Here is a 22,360-nt window from a genome sequence, read left to right as displayed (position 1 = left end):
CCCGCAGTGTGCCCCTCCCCCATAGAGATTGATATGTACATACAGCACTGGATAGCCCCCCGCAGTGTGCCCCTCCCCCATAGAGAGTGGTCTGTACATACAGCACTGGATAGCCCCCCCGCAGTGTGCCCCTCCCCATAGAGAGTGATATGTACATACAGCACTGGATAGCGCCCCTCCCCATATAGAGTGGTACGTACATAGGGGTGGCAGCTGCTGAATGTCTGGTTTACAATCATCTGGAAGCACGGCGAGCAATCCACAGAGGAGCAATTCCCGTCCTGCCGCCTCTCCTTCCCCACATACTTCAATGTGTACGGAACCTGCCAGCTGTCCAGGAACTCATCAGAGTCGTCGCTCGGGGTCAGGAGACGCCCATTGGGCAGAATCAGATCATTCGTTGTGTTCCCATCGCACAGACCTGGGGGGGGCAATCAATAGAGACATAGTGGGGGGGCGATCAATAGAGACATAGTGGGGGGGCGATCAACAGAGACATAGTGGGGGGGCGATCAATAGAGACATAGTGGGGGGCGATCAATAGAGACATAGTGGGGAGCGATCAATAGAGACATAGTGGGGGGGCGATCAATAGAGACATAGTGGGGGGGGCGATCAATAGAGACATAGTGGGGGGGCGATCAATAGAGACATAGTGGGGGGCAATCAATAGAGACATAGTGGGGAGCGATCAATACAGACATAGTGGGGGGCAATCAATACAGACATAGTGGGGGGGCGATCAATAGAGACATAGTGGGGGGCGATCAATACAGACATAGTGGGGGGATCAATAGAGACATAGTGGGGGGGCGATCAATAGAGACATAGTGGGGGGGCGATCAATACAGACATAGTGGGGGGTGATCAATACAGACATAGTGGGGGGGGATCAATAGAGACATAGTGGGGGGATCAATAGAGACATAGTGGGGGGGCGATCAATAGAGACATAGTGGGGGGGCGATCAATAGAGGCACAGTGGGGGGATCAATAGAGACATAGTGGGGGGGCGATAAACAGAGACATAGTGGGGGGGCGACCAATAGAGACATATTGGGGGGTGATCAATACAAACATAGTGGGGGGGTGATCAATAGAGACATAGTGGGGAGGCGATCAATGGAGACATAGTGGGGGGCGATCAATAAAGACATAGTGGGGGGGTGATCAATACAGACATGGGGGGGGCGATCAACAGAGACATAGTGGGGGGGCGATCAATAGAGGCATAGTGGGGGGATCAATAGAGACATAGTGGGGGGGTGATCAACAGAGACATAGTGGGGGGTGATCAATACAGACATAGCGGGGGGGACCAACAGAGACATAGTGGGGAGGTGATCAATAGAGACATAGTGGGGGGGATCAATAGAGACATAGTGGGGGGGATCAATAGAGACATAGTGGGGGGGTGATCAACAGAGACATAGTGGGGGGCGATCAATACAGACATAGTGGGGGGGGTGATCAATAGAGGCATAGTGGGGGGACCAATAGAGACATAGTGTGGGGTGATCAATAGAGACATAGTGGGGGGGTGATCAACAGAGACATAGTGGAGGGGTGATCAACAGAGACATAGTGGGGGCGATCAATACAGACATAGTGGGGGGGGGGCGATCAATAGAGACATAGTGGGGGGGGGACCAACAGAGACATAGTGAGGGGGATCAATAGAGACATAGTCGGGGGGTGATCAACAGAGACATAGTGGGGGGGCGATCAATACAGACATAGTGGGGGGGATCAATAGAGACATAGTGAGGGGGATCAATAGAGACATAGTCGGGGGGCGATCAATACAGACATAGTGGGGGGGCGATCAATACAGACATAGTGGGGGGGCGATCAATACAGACATAGTGGGGGGGCGATCAATAGAGGCATAGTGGGGGGGTCAATAGAGACATAGTGGGGGGGATCAATATGGACATAGTGGGGGGGCGATCAATACAGACATAGTGGGGGGGACCAATAGAGACATAGTGGGGGGCGATCAATACAGACATAGTGGGGGGCGATCAATAGAGACATATTGGGGGGCGATCAATACAGACATAGTGGGGGGGACCAATAGAGACATAGTGGGGGGGCGATCAATACAGACATATTGGGGGGCGATCAATACAGACATAGTGGGGGGGCGATCAATACAGACATAGTGGGGGGGCGATCAATACAGACATAGTGGGGGCGGTACGTCTCCGATGATCAACAACAACAAACACTCTGCATAGAGATCAATCTTTATAGATATCAGACACAGGATATATTATATATACCGCACACTATTGTGGGAGGGGCAGAGACACAAACTACTGCCGGAAATCTCCACATCACAAATTGAATATAATTTGCCTATGGAGTTGGTTTATCAACACATTTATCTATCTGTGGGAACATCGATAGTGAGGCCCCGGGAGGGTGAAGGGTGGAGGACAAAGGGTGGAGGATGAAGGGTGGAGGACGAAGGGTGGAGGGTGGAGGGGAAAGTGTGGGGGATAGAGGGGGAAGGGCGAAGGGTGGAGGATGGAAGATAGAGGAGGAAGGACGGAGGACGAAGGGTGGAGGGTGGAGGATGAAGGACGAAGGGTGGAGGGTGGACAAGGAAGGGCAAAGGGTGAAGGATGAAGGATGGAGGATAGAGGGGGAAGGGTAGAGGGCGAAGGGGGAAGGGTGGAGGGTGGAGGATGGAGGATAGAGGAGGAAGGACAGAGGGGGAAGGGTGGAGGATGGAGGACAAAGGGTGGAGGATGAAGGGTTGAGGATGGAGGGTGAAGGACGAAGGGTGGAGGGTTGAGGACGAAGGGTGGAGGGGAAAGAGGGGAGGATGGAGGGTGAAGGACGAAGGGCGGAGGGTTGAGGAGGAAGGGTGGAGGGGAAAGAGGGGAGGATGGAGGGGGGAGGGCAAAGGGTGAAGGATGAAGGATAGAGGGGGAAGGGTGAAGGGGGAAGGGTGGAGGGAGGATAGCGGGGGAAGGACGGAGGAAGGAGGACGAAGGGTGGAGGGTTGGAGGACGAAGGCTGGAGGATGGAGGACGGAGGACAAAGGATGGAGGATGGAGGAAGAAGGGTGGAGGGTGGAGGATAGCGGGGGAAGGACGGAGGAAGGAGGACGAAGGGTGGAGGCTGGAGGACGAAGGCTGGAGGGTGGAGGATAGAGGACGGAGGACAAAGGGTGGAGGACGAAGGGTGGAGGATGAAGGGGAAAGGGTGGAGGATGGAGGGTAGAGGGTGAAGGATGGAGGGTGGAGGATGGAGGGTAGAGGGTAGAGAGTAGAGGGTGATGGGTGGAGGGTGAAGGGTGAAGGGTGGAGGATGGAGGGTAGAGGGGAAAGGGTGGAGGATGGTGGGTAGAGGGTGACGGGTGGAGGGTGAAGGGTGAAGGTTGGAGGATGGAGGGTGGAGGGTGGAGGATGGAGGGTGGAGGGTGGAGGGTGACAGGTGGAGGGTGAAGGATGGAAGGTGGAGGATGGAAGGTGGAGGATGGAGGGTAGAGGGTAGAGGGTGACGGGTGGAGGGTGAAGGGTGAAGGGTGAAGGGTGGAGGATGGAGGGTAGAGGGTGACGGGCGGAGGGTGAAGGATGGAGGGTAGAGGGTGGAGGATGGAGGGTAGAGGGTGACGGGTGGAGGGTGAAGGGTGGAGGATGGAGGGTAGAGGGTGACAGGTGGAAGGTGAAGGGTGAAGGGTGAAGGGTGGAGAATGGAGGGTGAAGGTTGGAGGGTGAAGGGTGGAGGATGGAGGGTAGAGGGTGAGGGGTGGAGGGTGAGGGGTGAAGGGTGAAGGGTGGAGGATGGAGGGTGAAAGTTGGAGGGTGAAGGATGGAGGGTAGAGGGTGACAGGTGGAGGGTGAAGGGTGAAGGATGGAGGGTAGAGGGTGAGGGGTGGAGGGTGAGGGGTGAAGGGTGGAGGATGGAGGGTGAAGGTTGGAGGGTGGAGGGTGAAGGGTAGAGGGTGACGGGTGGAGGGTGAAGGGTGAAGGATGGAGGGTAGAGGGTGGAGGATGGAGGGTAGAGGGTAGAGGGTGACGGGTGGAGGGTGAAGGGTGAAGGGTGGAGGATGGAGGGTGAAGGGTGGAGGATGGAGGGTAGAGGGTAAAGGGTGGAGGATGGAGGGTAGAGGGTGACGGGTGGAGGGTGAAGGATAAAGGATGAAGGGTAGAGGGTGAAGGATGGAGGGTAGAGGGTGACGGGTGAAGGATGGAGGGTAGAGGGTGGAGGATGGAGGGTAGAGGGTGATGGGTGGAGGGTGAAGAGTGAAGGATGGAGGGTAGAGGGTGACGGGTGGAGGATGGAGGCTAGAGGGTGACGGGTGGAGGGTGAAGGGTGAAGGATGGAGGGTAGAGGGTGCAGGATGGAGGGTAGAGGGTGACGGGTGGAGGGTGAAGAGTGAAGGATGGAGGGTAGAGGGTGACGGGTGGAGGGTGGAGGGTGAAGGGTGGAGGATGGAGGGTAGAGGGTGATGGGTGGAGGGTGAAGAGTGAAGGATGGAGGGTAGAGGGTGACGGGTGGAGGATGGAGGGTGAAGGGTGGAGGATGGAGGGTAGAGGGTGACGGGTGGAGGGTGAAGGGTGAAGGATGGAGGGTAGAGGTTGGAGGATGGAGGGTAGAGGGTGACGGGTGGAGGGTGAAGAGTGAAGGATGGAGGGTAGAGGGTGACGGGTGGAGGATGGAGGGTAGAGGGTGACGGGTGGAGGGTGAAGAGTGAAGGATGGAGGGTAGAGGGTGGAGGATGGAGGGTAGAGGGTGACAGGTGAAGGATGGAGGGTAGAGGGTGGAGGATGGAGGGTAGAGGGTGACGGGTGGAGGGTGAAGAGTGAAGGATGGAGGGTAGAGGGTGACGGGTGGAGGGTGAGGGGTGGAGGATGGAGGGTAGAGGGTGATGGGTGGAGGGTGAAGGGTGAAGGATGGAGGGTAGAGGGTGACGGGTGAAGGGTGAAGGATGGAGGGTAGAGGGTGACGGGTGGAGGGTGAAGGGTGAAGGGTAGAGGGTAGAGGGTGACGGGTGGAGGGTGGAGGGTGAAGGGTGAAGGGTGGAGGATGGAGGGTGATGGGTGGAGGGTGAAGGGTGAAGGATGGAGGGTAGAGGGTGACGGGTGGAGGGTGAAGAGTGAAGGATGGAGGGTAGAGGGTGACGGGTGGAGGGTGAAGGGTGGAGGATGGAGGGTAGAGGGTGACGGGTGGAGGGTGAAGGGTGAAGGATGGAGGGTAGAGGGTGACGGGTGGAGGGTGAAGGGTGGAGGATGGAGGGTAGAGGGTGATGGGTGGAGGGTGAAGAGTGAAGGATGGAGGGTAGAGGGTGACGGGTGGAGGGTGAACGGTGGAGGGTGGAGGGTAGAGGGTGACGGGTGGAGGGTGAAGAGTGAAGGATGGAGGGTAGAGGGTGACGGGTGGAGGGTGAAGGGTGGAGGATGGAGGGTAGAGGGTGACGGGTGGAGGGTGAAGAGTGAAGGATGGAGGGTAGAGGGTGACGGGTGGAGGGTGAAGGGTGGAGGATGGAGGGTAGAGGGTGATGGGTGGAGGGTGAAGAGTGAAGGATGGAGGGTAGAGGGTGACGGGTGGAGGGTGAAGGGTGGAGGGTGGAGGGTAGAGGGTGACGGGTGGAGGGTGAAGAGTGAAGGATGGAGGGTAGAGGGTGACGGGTGGAGGGTGAAGGGTGGAGGATGGAGGGTAGAGGGTGACGGGTGGAGGGTGAAGGGTGAAGGATGGAGGGTAGAGGGTGACGGATGGAGGGTGAAGGGTGAAGGGTTGGGTGTACAGGGAGATCACTCACCGCACAGCCCCATGGATGGTGGTTTGGTGGTAGAGTTGGACTCGATTATCATCAGACCACTACTATGGAACCATTGGATCCGGATACTGGATGGAGTTTCTATGAAATACATATTTCCGGTGTCCACAATTCTGTATCCGTATTTCCTGACCATTGGCCACGCACTTCTGGAGTTTACTGACACCTGCCAAAGAAAGTCTTCACTGAACGATAGAAGTCACAGATATTATACATTTTTATAGCTCTGACATATACTGCAGTGCTGTACAGACCTAAGTCTCTGTACCAGAGGAGCTTACACTCTAATGTCCCTGAGTATTATAGAGAGCGGGAGAATTATCGTTTTATCTCTGGAGTTGATTCCCCTTTTAATGCCAATATTCTGTTTGCTTTGTTAGCAGCAGCTTGGCATTGCATGTCATTGCTGAGCCTATCATCTACTAGGACCCCCAGGTCCTTTTCCATCCTAGATCCCCCAGAGGTTCTCCCCCCAGTCTATAGATTGCATTCAGATTTTTACCACCCAAATACAATATTTTACATTTGTCTACATTGAACCTCATTTGCCCCTCCCCTTTATTTTATTGAGGTCTTCTTGTAAGGTTACTATAGCTTGCTGAGAAGTTATTATTCTATCGGGAAAATATGCTGTTTCGACACATCAAAAATGACGCATGCTCTGAAGCAAGTACGAGACGGAAGATATTGGCTACTGGCTATTGAACTTCTGTTTTCTAGTCCCGTCGTACGTCACCGCGTTCAGGACGGTCGGAATTTGGTGTGACTGTGTGTATGCAAGACAGTTTAAGCGGAATTCCATTGGAACTCCGTCGTAATAACCTTCAGAGTTTATTCCGATGGCAAAACCGGTCGTGTGTACAGGGCATTACACTTCTTATTGCATTCCTTGTAGTGTTGGAATGCTGACAATGACCCCTCAGCCATTTCTTTTTCTAATTTAAAAACCTTTTCATGTTAAAGTTTAGCTTTCATTCTTTTACATTTGCCAAATGGAATACACGGGCTAATACAATTATTTAATATGTTCTTAAAGCACTCTCATTTTTTCTCAGTGTTTGATGTCTCTAGAATTTGATATCATTTAATATCTTACATTATGAAGCACGGCTTAGTAAAATTAGCTCTTTTGAAATGAAGTGATCTTGCACTACCCTCTTGCCCTCTTTTCTTATGTATTACTTGGAATGTGATTACTCTGTGATCACTGTTTCCTAATTGTTTCCCTTATTTCCACATCAGCAATCAGATCTGTGTTGTTCCACAATTGCTCCTCCCCCTCTCTCTCATTGCTGGGTTCTGGAAGAAGACAAGAGTTGGACTTCTCTATCTCATGTCTGCATTGGTCTGTCAGACTCTGAATGATCCATTAGTCCTCCTCTTACAAATGACAGTTACTGACTGCTAACTGCCACCCATCTGGGCTGAGAAGGTCACTTACCTTCCTGCTGAGGCGATCTATGATGATCTGGTTGGACAGGTAAGTTAATTCCAACATGGATGAACACAGAGTAACGTTCCTGACCTCCCCCTGTACGAGACACATAATAAGACAATTATTATTATAAAATGTATAATCACAAGGGGGTGTGGCCTGATCTCTGATTTCTGCCGCGTGCTTTTTCAGTTATATGAAGAGGAGTTGAAGGGATCCAGGGTTACTCTCCTCCTCCCCATCCCTCAATCTTCATTCTTATCCACATCCCACAACCATACAACCAAACCACAACCAACACGTGAGAGAAGCCACAGGATGGAGATGACCAAACATGGGTTATGGTTCTCTCACCTGAGGATGGGTGCCACACCTGGACACCTGGACTGTAATGGATTCCTCTTCAGTCAGGAGAACGATGTACGAGGCTTCTTTATACAGAGCCAAATAACGTCCATCAAAGGTGACAAAACTGAGATCTGAGAAGACCGAGCAACGGCCTGGAAGGAATAAAGATGATGTCATGTGACTACATGGCGGGATGAAAAGGATGACATCATAGGACAGCATAGCAGTATGGAGAAGATGACATCATAAGACAGTGTGTAGGGATGAAGAGAAGAATGACGACATCATCTGACAACACAGCAAGATAGAGTGGATGACATCATAGTACAGCATGGAGAAGATGACATCAGAGGACAGCATAGAGGGTGGAAAGCAAATTGATGACATTATGTGACAACATAGAGAGCATGACATCATAGGACAGCATGGTGGGATGGAAGAGGACATCATAGGACATAAAAATAAATCTTCAAAAGGTCACATGTAAAGAGCCACCCCGCCTCATCTACTACAAGAGCCAACCCGCCTCGTCCAATACAAGAGTGACCCCTCCTCATCCAATACAAGAGCCACCCCGCCTCATCTACTACAAGAGTGACCCCACCTCATCCAATACAAGAGCCACCCCACCTCATCAACTACAAGAGTGACCCCACCTCATCCAATACAAGAGCCATCCCGCCTCATCTACTACAAGAGTGACCCCACCTCATCCAATACAAGAGCCACCCCGCCTCATCTACTACAAGAGTGACCCCTCCTCATCCAATACAAGAGCCACCCCGCCTTGGTCAATACAAGAGCCACCCCACCTCATTCAATACAAGAGCCACCCCACCTCATCTACTACAAGAGTGACCCCACCTCATCCAATACAAGAGCCACCCCACCTCATCAACTACAAGAGTGACCCCACCTCATCCAATACAAGAGCCATCCCGCCTCATCTACTACAAGAGTGACCCCACCTCATCCAATACAAGAGCCACCCCGCCTCATCTACTACAAGAGTGACCCCTCCTCATCCAATACAAGAGCCACCCCGCCTTGGTCAATACAAGAGCCACCCCACCTCATTCAATACAAGAGCCACCCCACCTCATCTACTACAAGAGTGACCCCACCTCATCCAATACAAGAGCCACCCCGCCTCACCCAATACAAGAGCCACCCCGCCTCACCCAATACAAGAGCCACCCCGCCTCATCTACTACAAGAGTGACCCCACCTCATCCAATACAAGAGCCACCCCACCTCATCTACTACAAGAGTGACCCCTCCTCATCCAATACAAGAGGCATCCCACCTCATCTACTACAAGAGTGACCCCTCCTCGTCCAATACAAGAGCCACCCCACCTCATCTACTACAAGAGTGACCCCACCTCATCCAATACAAGAGCCACCCCACCTCATCTACTACAAGAGTGACCCCTCCTCATCCAATACAAGAGCCACCCCACCTCATCCAATACAAGAGCCACCCCGCCTCATCCAATACAAGAGCCACCCCGCCTACTACAGGAGTGACCCCTCCTAGTCCAATACAAGAGCCAACCCACCTCATCTACTACAAGAGTGACCCCACCTCATCCAATACAAGAGCCACCCCACCTCATCTACTACAAGAGTGACCCCACCTCATCCAATACAAGAGCCACCCCGCCTCATCTACTACAAGAGTGACCCCACCTCATCCAATACAAGAGCCACCCCACCTCATCTACTACAAGAGTGACCCCTCCTCATCCAATACAAGAGCCACCCCACCTCATCTACTACAAGGGTGACCCCTCCTCATCCAATACAAGAGCCACCCCACCTCATCTACTACAAGAGTGACCCCTCCTCATCCAATACAAGAGCCACCCCACCTCATCTACTACAAGAGTGACCCCTCCTCATCCAATACAAGAGCCACCCCACCTCATCTACTACAAGAGTGACCCCACCTCATCCAATACAAGAGCCACCCCACCTCATCAACTACAAGAGTGACCCCTCCTCATCCAATACAAGAGCCACCCCGCCTCATCCAATACAAGAGCCACCCCCACCTCATCCAATACAAGAGCCACCCCACCTCATCTACTACAAGAGTGACCCCTCCTAGTCCAATACAAGAGCCACCCCACCTCATCTACTACAAGAGCCACCCCGCCTCATCCAATACAAGAGTGACCCCGCCTCATCTACTACAAGAGTGACCCCACCTCATCCAATACAAGAGCCACCCCACCTCATCTACTACAAGAGTGACCCCACCTCATCCAATACAAGAGTCACCCCGCCTCATCCAATACAAGAGCCACCCCGCCTCATCTACTACAAGAGTGATCCCTCCTAGTCCAATACAAGAGCCACCCCACCTCATCTACTACAAGAGTGACCCCTCCTCATCCAATACAAGAGCCACCCCGCCTCATCTACTACAAGAGTGACCCCTCCTCATCCAATACAAGAGTGACTCCTCCTGGTCCAATACAAGAGTCACCCCACCTACTACAGGAGTGGCCCCTCCTAGTCCAATACAAGAGCCAACCCGCCTCACCCAATACTACAGCCACCCCGCCTCGTCCAATACAAGAGCCAACCCGCCTAATCCAATACAAGAGCCACCCGCCTCATCTACTACAAGGGTGACCCCTCCTCATCCAATACAAGAGCCACCCCACCTCATCTACTACAAGAGTGACCCCTCCTCATCCAATACAAGAGCCACCCCACCTCATCTACTACAAGAGCCAACCTGCCTAATCCAATACAAGAGCCACCCCGCCTCGTCCAATACAAGAGCCACCCCACCTCGTCCAATACAAGAGCCACCCCGCCTCATCTACTACAAGAGTGGCCCCTCCTAGTCCAATACAGGAGCCACCTCACCTCATCTACTACAAGAGTGACCCCTCCTAGTCCAATACAAGAGCCACCCCACCTCACCACCTCATCCAATACAAGAGCCACCCCGCCTCATCTACTACAAGAGCCACCCCGCCTCACCCAATACAAGAGCCACCCCGCCTCATCTACTACAAGGGTGACCCCTCCTCATCCAATACAAGAGCCACCCCACCTCATCTACTACAAGAGTGACCCCTCCTCATCCAATACAAGAGTGACTCCTCCTGGTCCAATACAAGAGTCACCCCACCTACTACAGGAGTGGCCCCTCCTAGTCCAATACAAGAGCCAACCCGCCTCACCCAATACTACAGCCACCCCGCCTCGTCCAATACAAGAGCCAACCCGCCTAATCCAATACAAGAGCCACCCGCCTCATCCAATACAAGAGCCAACCTGCCTAATCCAATACAAGAGCCACCCCGCCTCGTCCAATACAAGAGCCACCCCACCTCGTCCAATACAAGAGCCACCCCGCCTCATCTACTACAAGAGTGGCCCCTCCTAGTCCAATACAGGAGCCACCTCACCTCATCTACTACAAGAGTGACCCCTCCTAGTCCAATACAAGAGCCACCCCACCTCACCACCTCATCCAATACAAGAGCCACCCCGCCTCATCTACTACAAGAGCCACCCCGCCTCACCCAATACAAGAGCCACCCCACCTCATCTACTACAAGAGCCACCCCGCCTCACCCAATACAAGAGCCACCCTGCCTCATCTACTACAAGAGTGACCCCTCCTCATCCAATACAAGAGCCATCCCACCTCATCTACTACAAGAGTGTCCCCTCCTCATCCAATACAAGAGCCACCCCACCTCATCCAATACAAGAGCCACCCCGCCTCATCCAATACAAGAGCCACCCCGCCTACTACAGGAGTGACCCCTCCTAGTCCAATACAAGAGCCAACCCACCTCGTCCAATACAAGAACCACCTCACCTCATCTACTACAAGAGTGACCCCTTCTAGTCCAATACAAGAGCAAACCCTCCCGTCCAATACAAGAGCCACCCCGCCTCGTCCAACACAAGAGCCACCCCGCCTCACCCAATACAAGAGCCACCCCGCCTCACCCAATACAAGAGCCACCCTGCCTCATCCAATACCAGAGCCACCCCGCCTCACCGAATGCAGGAGCCACCCTGCCTCATCCAATACAAGAACCACCCTGCTTCGTCCAATACAGGAGCCTCCCCACCTCACCCAATGCAAGAGCCACCCTGCTTCGTCCAATACAGGGGCCACCCCACCTCACTCAATACACTGGCCACCCTGTCTCGTCCAATACAGGAGCCACCCCGCCTTGTCCAGTACACCCCGCCTTACCCAATACACGAGCCACTCCACCTCACCCAATACAGGAGCCTCACCCAATACAAGAGCCACCCCACCTCGTCCAATATAAAAGCCACCCTGTCTCACTCAATACAGGAGCAATCCCGCCTCATCCAATACATGAGCCACCCCGCCTCACCCAATACAAGAGCCACCCTGCCTTGTCCAATACATGAGCCACCCCGCCTCACCCAATACAAGAGCCACCCTGCCTCACCCAATAGAGGAGCCACCCCACCTCATCCAATACAGGAGCCACCTCGCCTCACCCAACACAAGAGCCACCCGCCTCGTCCAATACAGGTGCCACCCCGCCTCACCCAATACAAGAGCCACCCCGCCTCACCCAATAGAGGAGCCACCCCACCTCATCCAATACAGGAGCCACCCTGCCTCATCCAATACACCCCGCCTCACCCAATACACGAGCCTCACCCAATACAAGAGCCACTCCACCTCGTCCAATATAGAAGCCACCCCGCCTCACTCAATACAGGAGCAATCCCGCCTCACCCAATACAGGAGCCACCCCGCCTCACCCAACACAAGAGCCACCCTGCCTTGTCCAATACAAGAGCCACCCCACCTCACCCAATATAAGAGCCACCCCACTTTGTCCAATACAGGAGCCACTCTGCCTTGCCCAATTCACAAGCCACTCCACCTCACCCAATATAGGAGCCACCCGCCTCATCCAATACAAGAGCCAACCCGCCTCACCCAATATAAGAGCCACCCCACCTCATCCAATACAGGAGCCACTCCGCCTCGCCCAATACACAAGCCACTCCACCTCACCCAATACAGGAGCCACCCCGCCTCACCCAATACAAGAACCACCCCGCTTTGTCCAATACAGGAGCCACCCCACCTCACCCAATACAAGAACCACCCCTCTTCGTTCAATACAGGAGCCACCCTGCCTCAACCAATACACTGGCCTCTCCACCTCATCCAATACAAGAGCCATCCCCCCTCACACAATACAAGAGTCCCCCCGCCTCACCCAATACACAGGCCTCTCCACTTCATCGACTACAGATTCTCTTCCAGTTTTCCACCTTACTGCTCATACAGAAATATCACTGTTGCCCGATGCAGATATATAAACATGACTTAGATTTGCTGAGTAGCCTTCCCAGCTCCATCTCCACTCATAATTCTGCCAACCAATCATTTCATAGCATGCTCCGCACTCACACACTTTTACTTACATGCGCACTCCCACTTTGGACAACAACGGTCTCCATTTATTTGGACTGCAAATCCCAGGAGGCCACAGCTGGGTTGGGTGACATTATAAGGACAATGCTGGGACTTATTGACCTGGATTAACTGTCCGTCCACACAGATGTGTTTGATGCATTCGTTCTCGGTGTACGGCTGTGAGAGAGAAAGGACTGAAGTGACAATGGAGGTCCCTGGAGGTAATCGCAGCCTCCATGCGTGACTACCAAAACATACAGAATATAAATGGTACAAAAAACTATTCAAAATGCAGAATATTCTGTGGAGTGTAAATGACATCATCTGAAATGTAACATAGAAATAGTGTGCGTGTCCTAGGATGGATGAGGAAGACAAAGCCAGGGTGAGGCAGGAGAGGTTGGAGAGGGGCTGGGGAAGCAGGTGGGGGTGGGTGGTAGTCTAAGCTGGGAGGGCGGGGAGTCCAGGTGGTGGGTGGTAGTCAAAGCTGAGAAGGCGGGGAGTCCAGGTGGTGGGTGGTAGTCAAAGCTGGGAGGGCGGGTAGTCCAGGTGGAAGTGGGTGGTAGTCAAAGCTGGGAAGGCAGGGAGTCCAGGTGGGGTGGGTGGTAGTCAAAGCTAGGAAGGTGGGGAGTCCAGGTGAAAGTCAAAGCTGGGAGGGCACGGAGTCCAGGTGGTGGGTGGTAGCCAAAGCTGGGAGGGCGGGGAGTCAAGGTGGAGGTGGGTGGTAGTCAAAGCTGGGAAGGGCGGGGAGTCCAGGTGGGGGTGGGTTGTAGTCAAAGCTGGGAAGGTGGGGAGTCCAGGTGAGGGTGGGTGGTAGTCAAAGCTGGGAAGGGCGGGGAGTCCAGGTGGGGGTGGGTTGTAGTCAAAGCTGGGAAGGGCGGGGAGTCCAGGTGGGGGTGGGTTGTAGTCAAAGCTGGGAAGGTGGGGAGTCCAGGTGGGGGTGGGTGGTAGCCAAAGCTGGGAGGGCGGGGAGTCCAGGTGGGGGTGGGTGGTAGCCAAAGCTGGGAAGGTGGGGAGTCCAGGTGGGGGTGGGTGGTAGCCAAAGCTGGGAGGGCGGGGAGTCCAGGTGGGGGTGGGTGGTAGTCAAAGCTGGGAAGGCCGGGGAGTCCAGGTGGAGGTGGGTTGTAGTCAAAGCTGAGAAGGCGGGGAGTCCAGGTGGAGGTGGGTTGTAGTCAAAGCTGGGAAGGCGGGGAGTCCAGGTGGAGGTGGGTGGTAGTCAAAGCTGGGAAGGTGGGGAGTCCAGGTGGGGGTGGGTGGTAGCCAAAGCTGGGAGGGCGGGGAGTCAAGGTGGAGGTGGGTGGTAGTCAAAGCTGGGAAGGCCGGGGAGTCCAGGTGGAGGTGGGTTGTAGTCAAAGCTGAGAAGGCGGGGAGTCCAGGTGGAGGTGGGTTGCAGTCAAAGCTGAGAAGGCGGGGAGTCCAGGTGGAGGTGGGTTGTAGTCAAAGCTGGGAAGGCGGGGAGTGCAGGTGGAGGTGGGTTGTAGTCAAAGCTGAGAAGGCAGGGAGTCCAGGTGCAGGTGGGTTGTAGTCAAAGCTGGGAAGGCGGGGAGTCCAGGTGGAGGTGGGTTGTAGTCAAAGCTGGGAAGGCGGGGAGTCCAGGTGGAGGTGGGTTGTAGTCAAAGCTGGGAAGGCCGGGGAGTCCAGGTGGGGGTGGGTTGTAGTCAAAGCTGAGAAGGCGGGGAGTCCAGGTGGAGGTGGTTTGTAGTCAAAGCTGGGAAGGCGGGGAGTCCAGGTGGAGGTGGGTTGTAGTCAAAGCTGGGAAGGCCGGAGAGTCCAGGTGGAGGTGGGTTGTAGTCAAAGCTGGGAAGGTGGGAAGTCTAGGTCGAGGTGGGTTGTAGTCAAAGCTGGGAAGGCCGGGGAGTCCAGGTGGGGGTGGGTTGTAGTCAAAGCTGAGAAGGCGGGGAGTCCAGGTGGAGGTGGTTTGTAGTCAAAGCTGGGAAGGCGGGGAGTCCAGGTGGAGGTGGGTGGTAGTCAAAGCTGAGAAGGGCGGGGAGTCCAGGTGGGGGCGGGTTGTAGTCAAAGCTGGGAAGGTGGGGAGTCCAGGTGGGGGTAGGTTGTAGTCAAAGCTGGGAAGGTGGGGAGTCCAGGTGGGGGTGGGTTGTAGTCAAAGCTGGGAAGGTGGGGAGTCCAGGTGGGGGTGGGTGGTAGTCAAAGCTGGGAAGGGCGGGGAGTCCAGGTGGGGGTGGGTTGTAGTCAAAGCTGGGAAGGTGGGGAGTCCAGGTGGGGGTGGGTGGTAGCCAAAGCTGGGAAGGCGGGGAGTCCAGGTGGAGGTGGGTGGTAGTCAAAGCTGGGAAGGCGGGGAGTCCAGGTGGAGGTGGGTGGTAGTCAAAGCTGGGAAGGCGGGGAGTCCAGGTGGAGGTGGGTGGTAGTCAAAGCTGGGAAGGCCGGGGAGTCCAGGTGGAGGTGGGTTGTAGTCAAAGCTGAGAAGGCGGGGAGTCCAGGTGGAGGTGGGTTGTAGTCAAAGCTGGGAGGGCGGGGAGTCCAGGTGGAGGTGGGTGGTAGTCAAAGCTGGGAAGGTGGGGAGTCCAGGTGGAGGTGGGTGGGAGTCAAAGCTGGGAAGGCCGGGGAGTCCAGGTGGAGGTGGGTTGTAGTCAAAGCTGGGAAGGTGGGGAGTCCAGGTGGGGGTGGGTGGTAGTCAAAGCTGGGAAGGCGGGGAGTCCAGGTGGAGGTGGGTTGTAGTCAAAGCTGAGAAGGCGGGGAGTCCAGGTGGAGGTGGGTTGTAGTCAAAGCTGGGAAGGCGGGGAGTCCAGGTGGAGGTGGGTTGTAGTCAAAGCTGGGAAGGCGGGGAGTCCAGGTGGAGGTGGGTTGTAGTCAAAGCTGGGAAGGCCGGGGAGTCCAGGTGGAGGTGGGTTGTAGTCAAAGCTGAGAAGGCGGGGAGTCCAGGTGGAGGTGGGTTGTAGTCAAAGCTGGGAAGGCGGGGAGTCCAGGTGGAGGTGGGTGGTAGTCAAAGCTGGGAAGGTGGGGAGTCCAGGTGGGGGTGGGTTGTAGTCAAAGCTGGGAAGGTGGGGAGTCCAGGTGGAGGTGGGTGGTAGTCAAAGCTGGGAAGGCGGGGAGTCCAGGTGGAGGTGGGTGGTAGTCAAAGCTGGGAAGGTGGGGAGTCCAGGTGGGGGTGGGTTGTAGTCAAAGCTGGGAAGGTGGGGAGTCCAGGTGGGGGTGGGTTGTAGTCAAAGCTGGGAAGGTGGGGAGTCCAGGTGGAGGTGGGTTGTAGTCAAAGCTGGAAAGGGCAGAAGGGTGTTGGGAAGGCAGGGACCCTGGGGGAAGGGAAGCGAAGGGGGTGTAAGATAGAAATTCTGGAGTGAGGGAAGGAAGTGTGGGGGAAGAGAAGGGAAATAGAAGACTGAAAGTCTGAGGGAAAATAAAGTGGAAGAGGGCTGGAAAGGCAGTAAATTTCAGGAAGAGCAAGAAGCCTGGGGGAGGGAAGGGGAGGAGACTCTGAGGCAGAGGGCAGCGAGCCTGGGGGAGGAAGGGGAGGAGACTCAGAGGCAGAGGGCAGCGAGCCTGGGGGAGGGAAGGGGCGGAGACCCAGAGGGCAGGGAAGCGAGCTGAAAGCCTGGTTAGTGTGGTGGAAATTCCAGTATACGCTGCACATAATCTAGGTGTCACTTTCAGCCTTTTGGTATAATGCATCTTAGTACGACCGTTTCCCATATCTTCCCAAGTAAACAGACATGACCACCATCCTCACATCCTCAGCTCCACAGCTCGACTGTCCTGATAATGGGAGCAATCTTTATTTATATAACAATAGAGCTTGGTTGCTTTCACAATCAGCCAATCAAGCACAGGAAAACAGAAGGAGCTATACAAATCTCAACCAATGAACAATGACTAGGGGAGTGTATGGGCTGGTCTGGGCGGGGGCAGTGGGTATGATTTCCCGCCCCCTTGTACCTGTAAGCCATGCTCTCCAGTAAAACAAAAGAAACCACATGGCTGGCCTTGATCCCATGGACGCTGTCCGACCACAACGCACCCAAAGACTCCCGTTTTCACCATTGGTGTGAATCCTTATTCTTCATTGTTCAGAGAACATCCCCGGATTATTCTACCATTCCTGAGGATGGGAGATTATCTGTAGGAACACACCATAGCCCCCCCATGTGCTGATCAGACACACGAGAGACACACGAGCGTACATCCCCCCATAACTGATAATGTATTTGCAGAGTGAAGACATCCCCCCCAGACGATCGGTCTGTGCATTGCACAGGGTCCCTTCACTGGCGGACATATCCCCACTCTGCAAATACTTCTCTGCAACTTCAGGAAGCTTTTCACTACCAAAACGGGTCTCAACTGACCTCAGTCTTCCCCAGTCAGCTCTGTAGAGCGGGAGAACTAACACTGGGAGTCACTGTGACAATACATATTAAATACATCTTCATAAAATTTCCACAACATTAGGAAGGACATTCTCTAGAAAGCTGTGTTTACTGTAGAGGTCTAGATAGGAGATATTACAGTAGATATTGGCATTATATACAGGTAGGCAGTTAGTGATACATCAGTGTATATGTCTTGTGTGTATGTTATCCATCCATGGGATAATGTCTACATTACTCACTGTACAGGCCAGAAAAGTCGCAGATTCCTGAGAAGGTAACATGGCGGACACGGTCAATCCCATCAGCTCGGCAGGAAAGCTGCTCTCCATCTCTCGGGTGGCCCCTGAAGAGGACATCAGTGGGATCTGGGTAGACATTGGACTGGTTGTAGAGGACAGTAGAGGTGGGATTCCAGTCTGGTTCACTGTAATGTTTAGACTGCGTGTAACTGGTGGAGGTGAGACTTCTGTGGAAGACGTTCTGGGTGGAGATGTGACCACTTGGGAAGTCTCTGAGAGGACGGAATAGACAGAGGAGAATTCTGGGGGCACAATGGTCTCTGCTGCTATTGTTTTATTTGACATAATTGGAAGATCGGTGATTTCAGGTATTACACTAGTTTGTGGAGGAAGTTGTGAGGTTACACCAGTCTCTAGAGGATGCTGGGAAGTTAGACGAGTTTGTAGAGGATGCTTGAAGGGTCCACTGGTTTGTAGAGGGTGCTGGGAGGTTCCACTGGTTTGTAGAGGGTGCTGGGATGTTCCACTGGTTTGTAGAGGGTGCTGGGAGGTTACAATGGTTTGTAGAGGATGCTGGGAGGTTACATTGGTTTGTAGAGGATGCTGGGAGGCTTCACTGGTTTGTAGAGGATGCTGGGAGGTTACATTGGTTTGTAGAGGATGCTGGGAGATAGCACTGGTTTGTAGAGGATGCTGGGAGGTTGCACTGGTTTGTAGAGGATGCTGGGAGGTTGCACTGGTTTGTAGAGGATGCTGGGAGGTTGCACTGGTTTGTAGAGGATGCTGGGAGGTTACACGGGTTTGTAGAGGATGCTGGGAGGTTACATTGGTTTGTAGAGGATACTGGGAGGTTACACTGGTTTGTAGAGGATGCTGGGAGGTTACACTTGTTTGTAGAGGATGCTGGGAGGTTGCACGGGTTTGTAGAGGAAGCTGGAAAGTTACACTTGTTTGTAGAGGATGCTGGGAGGTTACACTGGTTTGTAGAGGATGCTGGGAGGTTACACTGGTTTGTAGAGGATGCTGGGAGGTTACACTGGTTTGCAGAGGATGCTGGGAGGTTGCACGGGTTTGTAGAGGATGCTGTGAAGTTACATTTGTTTGTAGAGGATGCTGGGAGGTTACACTGGTTTGTAGAGGATGCTGGGAGGTTGCACTGGTTTGTAGAGGATGCTGGGAGGTTACACTGGTTCGTAGAGGATGCTGGGAGGTTGCACTGGTTTGTAGAGGATGCTGGGAGGTTACACTGGTTTGTAGAGTATGCTGGGAGGTTACACTGGTTTGTAGAGGATGCTGGGGGGTTTCACTGGTTTGTAGAGGAAGCTGGGAGGGTACACTGGTTTGTAGAGGATACTGGGAGGTTACACTGGTTTGTAGAGGATGCTGGGAGGTTACACTGGTTTGTAGAGGATACTGGGAGGTTACACTAGTTTGTAGAGGATGCTGGGAGGTTGCACTGGTTTGTAGAGGATGCTGGGAGGTTACACTGGTTTGTAGAGGATGCTGGGGGGTTTCACTGGTTTGTAGAGGAAGCTGGGAGGGTACAATGGTTTGTAGAGGATACTGGGAGGTTACACTGGTTTGTAGAGGATGCTGGGAGGTTACACTGGTTTGTAGAGGATACTGGGAGGTTACACTGGTTTGTAGAGGATGCTGGGAGGTTGCACTGGTTTGTAGAGTATACTGGGAGGTTACACTGGTTTGTAGAGGATGCTGGGAGGTTACATTGGTTTGTAGAGGATACTGGGAGGTTACACTAGTTTGTAGAGGATGCTGGGAGGTTGCACTGGTTTGTAGAGGAAGCTGGGAGGTTACACTGGTTTGTAGAGGATACTGGGAGGTTACACTGGTTTGTAGAGGATACTGGGAAGTTACACTAGTTTGTAGAGGATGCTGGGAGGTTGCATTAGTTTGTATGGGATGTAGGGAACTTTGATCAGTTGGTAGGGGAGGTAGGGAGGTCATATCAGTTTGTAGAGGACGATGGGATGGTACACCACTCTGTAGTAAATACTGGGATGTAAGAGGAGCAGATAACGAGCTCGCTGGAGGAGGATAGGTCATATCTGGAGGACGTGTTCCTGTTACTGTATCTCTTGTTATGCTGACTGATGAGGTCTGCATTTCTTTAGAAGGTGGCCCAGGAGACTGGGATTCCTTGATTGTTGGCTGATCGCTGGCTAATGTTTCAGATACAACTGCTGGCTGAGAGGCAGACATGAACTGACTGCTTGTTTTATAGGTTTCGGCTGTTGACAGAGCTCTCCATTCAGTTCCATTCTCTCCTGACACAAATAAGGTTTCTGTTGGTCTTACAGATTCTGTCACAGTGGAGGAGGCTGTGGCTGTCATAAACTGGAGGGGGAATTCAGTGGATCCACCAACTGGTGTTGACTTAGTGCTTAAAGGTGACAGTGAACTGGGAATGTATGTTGTGTTAATTGCATCTGTTAACAAGGCCTTTCCCTTTGTGGTTTGAGGTTCTGCTAATTGTGTGGTAGAATAGGAAACAGCTGGAGATAATGAGGAAGAAATAGCTGGAGAGGTCTGATGACTTGGAGACTCGGTCATTCGGGAGGTATCTGTTACATGAGAAGTAGAGGTTGGCCCAGACATGGAGATGCTGGTCTCATCGGATGGAGACAAGGGTTTGGATGACACAACATGTGGACTTGTTACATTTTTAGTAGACGGGACTGATGATGTCTTCATCAATGTTTCTTGTGTTGGCCCAGTGTGCGATGTTGACTGGGACTGGCCCTCTGGAGGGTACGTGTGTACAGAGACAGGCGCTCGATCGTGTACAGAGACAGGGGCTCGATCGTGTATAGAGACAGGGGCTCGATCATGTACAGAGACAGGAGCTTGATCGTGTACAGAAATATGGGTGGGTAGCAGTGTTCTCCCAGTAGATAGGGTTACTTTTGAAGAAGCAGTGATGTTACTTGGTTCTTGGATGGAGGTTGTGAGCAATAAAGAGCTCTTGGCAGGTTGTGTGGTTATTGAGGTGGTGGACTTCTCAGAGGATGGAAGTAGATGGGTTGTGGTTGCCTCCAGAGACGCAGACACCGTGTGGACCTTTGTTAATGCAGAGGAAGCCACTTCCAATCTCAAAGTTGTCTTAATGGGTTTTAAAACAGATTCTGTAAATTTCAAAATTTCAAGTACGTGTTCCTCTTCTGTGACCCGTGGTTTTGGCTTTGTAGCCAAATGAATTAGGTCTGCGCTGGGTTTGGAGAGTGATACATGTGTGGTAGTGGGACCTGTGGCGCCCGATGATGTTCTCACAATTCCAGGTGATTCGGTTCTTGTAATTCTGGATGATTGAGACGTTATAATTGGACTCCTGGTAGAGGTTGGTATAGATGTTCTGGAGGTTTCTGATACTGGAGAGAGTGATGGTTCTGATGACATTAGAAAATGCTGACTTATCTCTGCTGGAGTTTGTCCAGTATAAAGAGGAACTCCAGGCAGGCTTGTCTTAACAACACTGACTGCAGTTCTGGAGACTGCGGTAAGGTCGGTAGATACTGGTGAATACTTGCTGGTCTCCAGAGGACTTGTGACATCCATGGGTGTGGGTTTTATTGGAGACGACTCTGTGGTGATCCTGGCAGCTTCTGGGAGTGTCACTGGCCTGCTGGTGAGCTTGGTGATGGCAGATTTGGTAATAGAGGTATTAGTCATAAAAGGTAAGACCCCCTCAGTCGAGGTTACCAGTTTTGTGGCAATTAGAAAGGTTTGTGCTGTGGATTGCCATGGTTCAGATGTCGGTTCAACTCCTGAACTGGAGACCAGTGAATAGGGACTACTAGCAGGAGTGGGTAATGGGGACAAAGAGGATGGGACCATTTGTGAATAGCTGGGCTTAGGACTGGTCATGCTGGGTCCTGTCACAGGAGAGCTGCTAACAGAAGTATGGAGCAACTTATGTGGGATGGTTCCTGTCCTTGGGGTGCGCTCTGTTGGGACAGTTGTCCTTATCTGGGTGGACAGTGTGGTTGTCACACTCTCGCTGGTCAAGACTGTGGAAAGCAGTGCAGGAAGCACTGTGCTGGTTACATTTGGTAAAGCCAAGAGAGGAGTGCGGTCAGTCAGGACAGGAGATGTGACTGTTGGAATTATTTGGCCCGCTGTCGCTCCAGGTGATACAGGTGGGACTCTCTGAGTAGACGGCACTTGAGAAGTTAATTCCGATGTCACATGCGTTGTTTTTGTCACTTTGGCTGTAGATAGAACCATCTCAGGAGAGGAAAAAGAAGTTGCCGGACTTGTGACGGCCCTAAACTCCGTCTTATTCAAAGTTGTCTCTAAGACCTCTAATATAAAAGGACTGCTGGTCATGGCTCTGCTCGCTGTCCTGGTGGACTCCTCCACTTCCGTGGTCTGCACTGTGGAAGCCCTGAAAGTCCTGGAAACTGATGGTTCAGGACGGGTAACTGCAGTAGATCCCGGGAACAGTGTGGAAGATGCAGCACTGGGTACAATCCCAGGCAGGTGGCTGGTAGGAGTTCCCTCTGGAGGCACTTTATGGGAAGTGATTTGTGGGTGGGTAATAGATGGCGGCAAGGAGAAGGAAGTTGGAGATCCTGTCACATTCAACCCGCTGGCTGGTTTTTGTGGTTCTGTTATAGAAATCGTTGTGATCACAGTGGGTTCAATACCTGAATATAGAGAGAAGGAAATCATCAATTCCAAGTTCTCATCACCATCTCCCCTACAAATCACATGGAAAAGGATATCCAAATTGCCATCATCACCCAGACACCAC

The 22,360-nt window shown here is 53.2% G+C and overlaps 1 protein-coding gene across 1 annotated transcript in view; it reads right to left on the bottom strand.

The window, feature by feature from the left end:
• OTOG (otogelin) overlaps positions 1 to 22,360 on the bottom strand; it is a 310,396-nt gene that overhangs the window by 128,218 nt on the left and 159,818 nt on the right. Inside the window, exons 34-39 of the mRNA XM_073605993.1 lie at positions 17,590 to 22,253; positions 13,037 to 13,205; positions 7,584 to 7,729; positions 7,236 to 7,325; positions 5,777 to 5,960; positions 201 to 421 (exon numbers count right to left, since the gene is read on the bottom strand). Of these exons, the coding sequence (XP_073462094.1) occupies positions 201 to 421; positions 5,777 to 5,960; positions 7,236 to 7,325; positions 7,584 to 7,729; positions 13,037 to 13,205; positions 17,590 to 22,253 (5,474 nt within the window). The remainder of the gene's footprint in view (positions 1 to 200; positions 422 to 5,776; positions 5,961 to 7,235; positions 7,326 to 7,583; positions 7,730 to 13,036; positions 13,206 to 17,589; positions 22,254 to 22,360) is intronic.

Source organism: Aquarana catesbeiana, linkage group LG11 (assembly GCF_042186555.1).
Source record: "Aquarana catesbeiana isolate 2022-GZ linkage group LG11, ASM4218655v1, whole genome shotgun sequence".
NCBI lineage: Eukaryota > Metazoa > Chordata > Amphibia > Anura > Ranidae > Aquarana > Aquarana catesbeiana.
The sequence above is the reverse complement of the archived record's forward strand: the minus strand, read 5'-3'. Positions and strand labels throughout refer to the sequence as shown.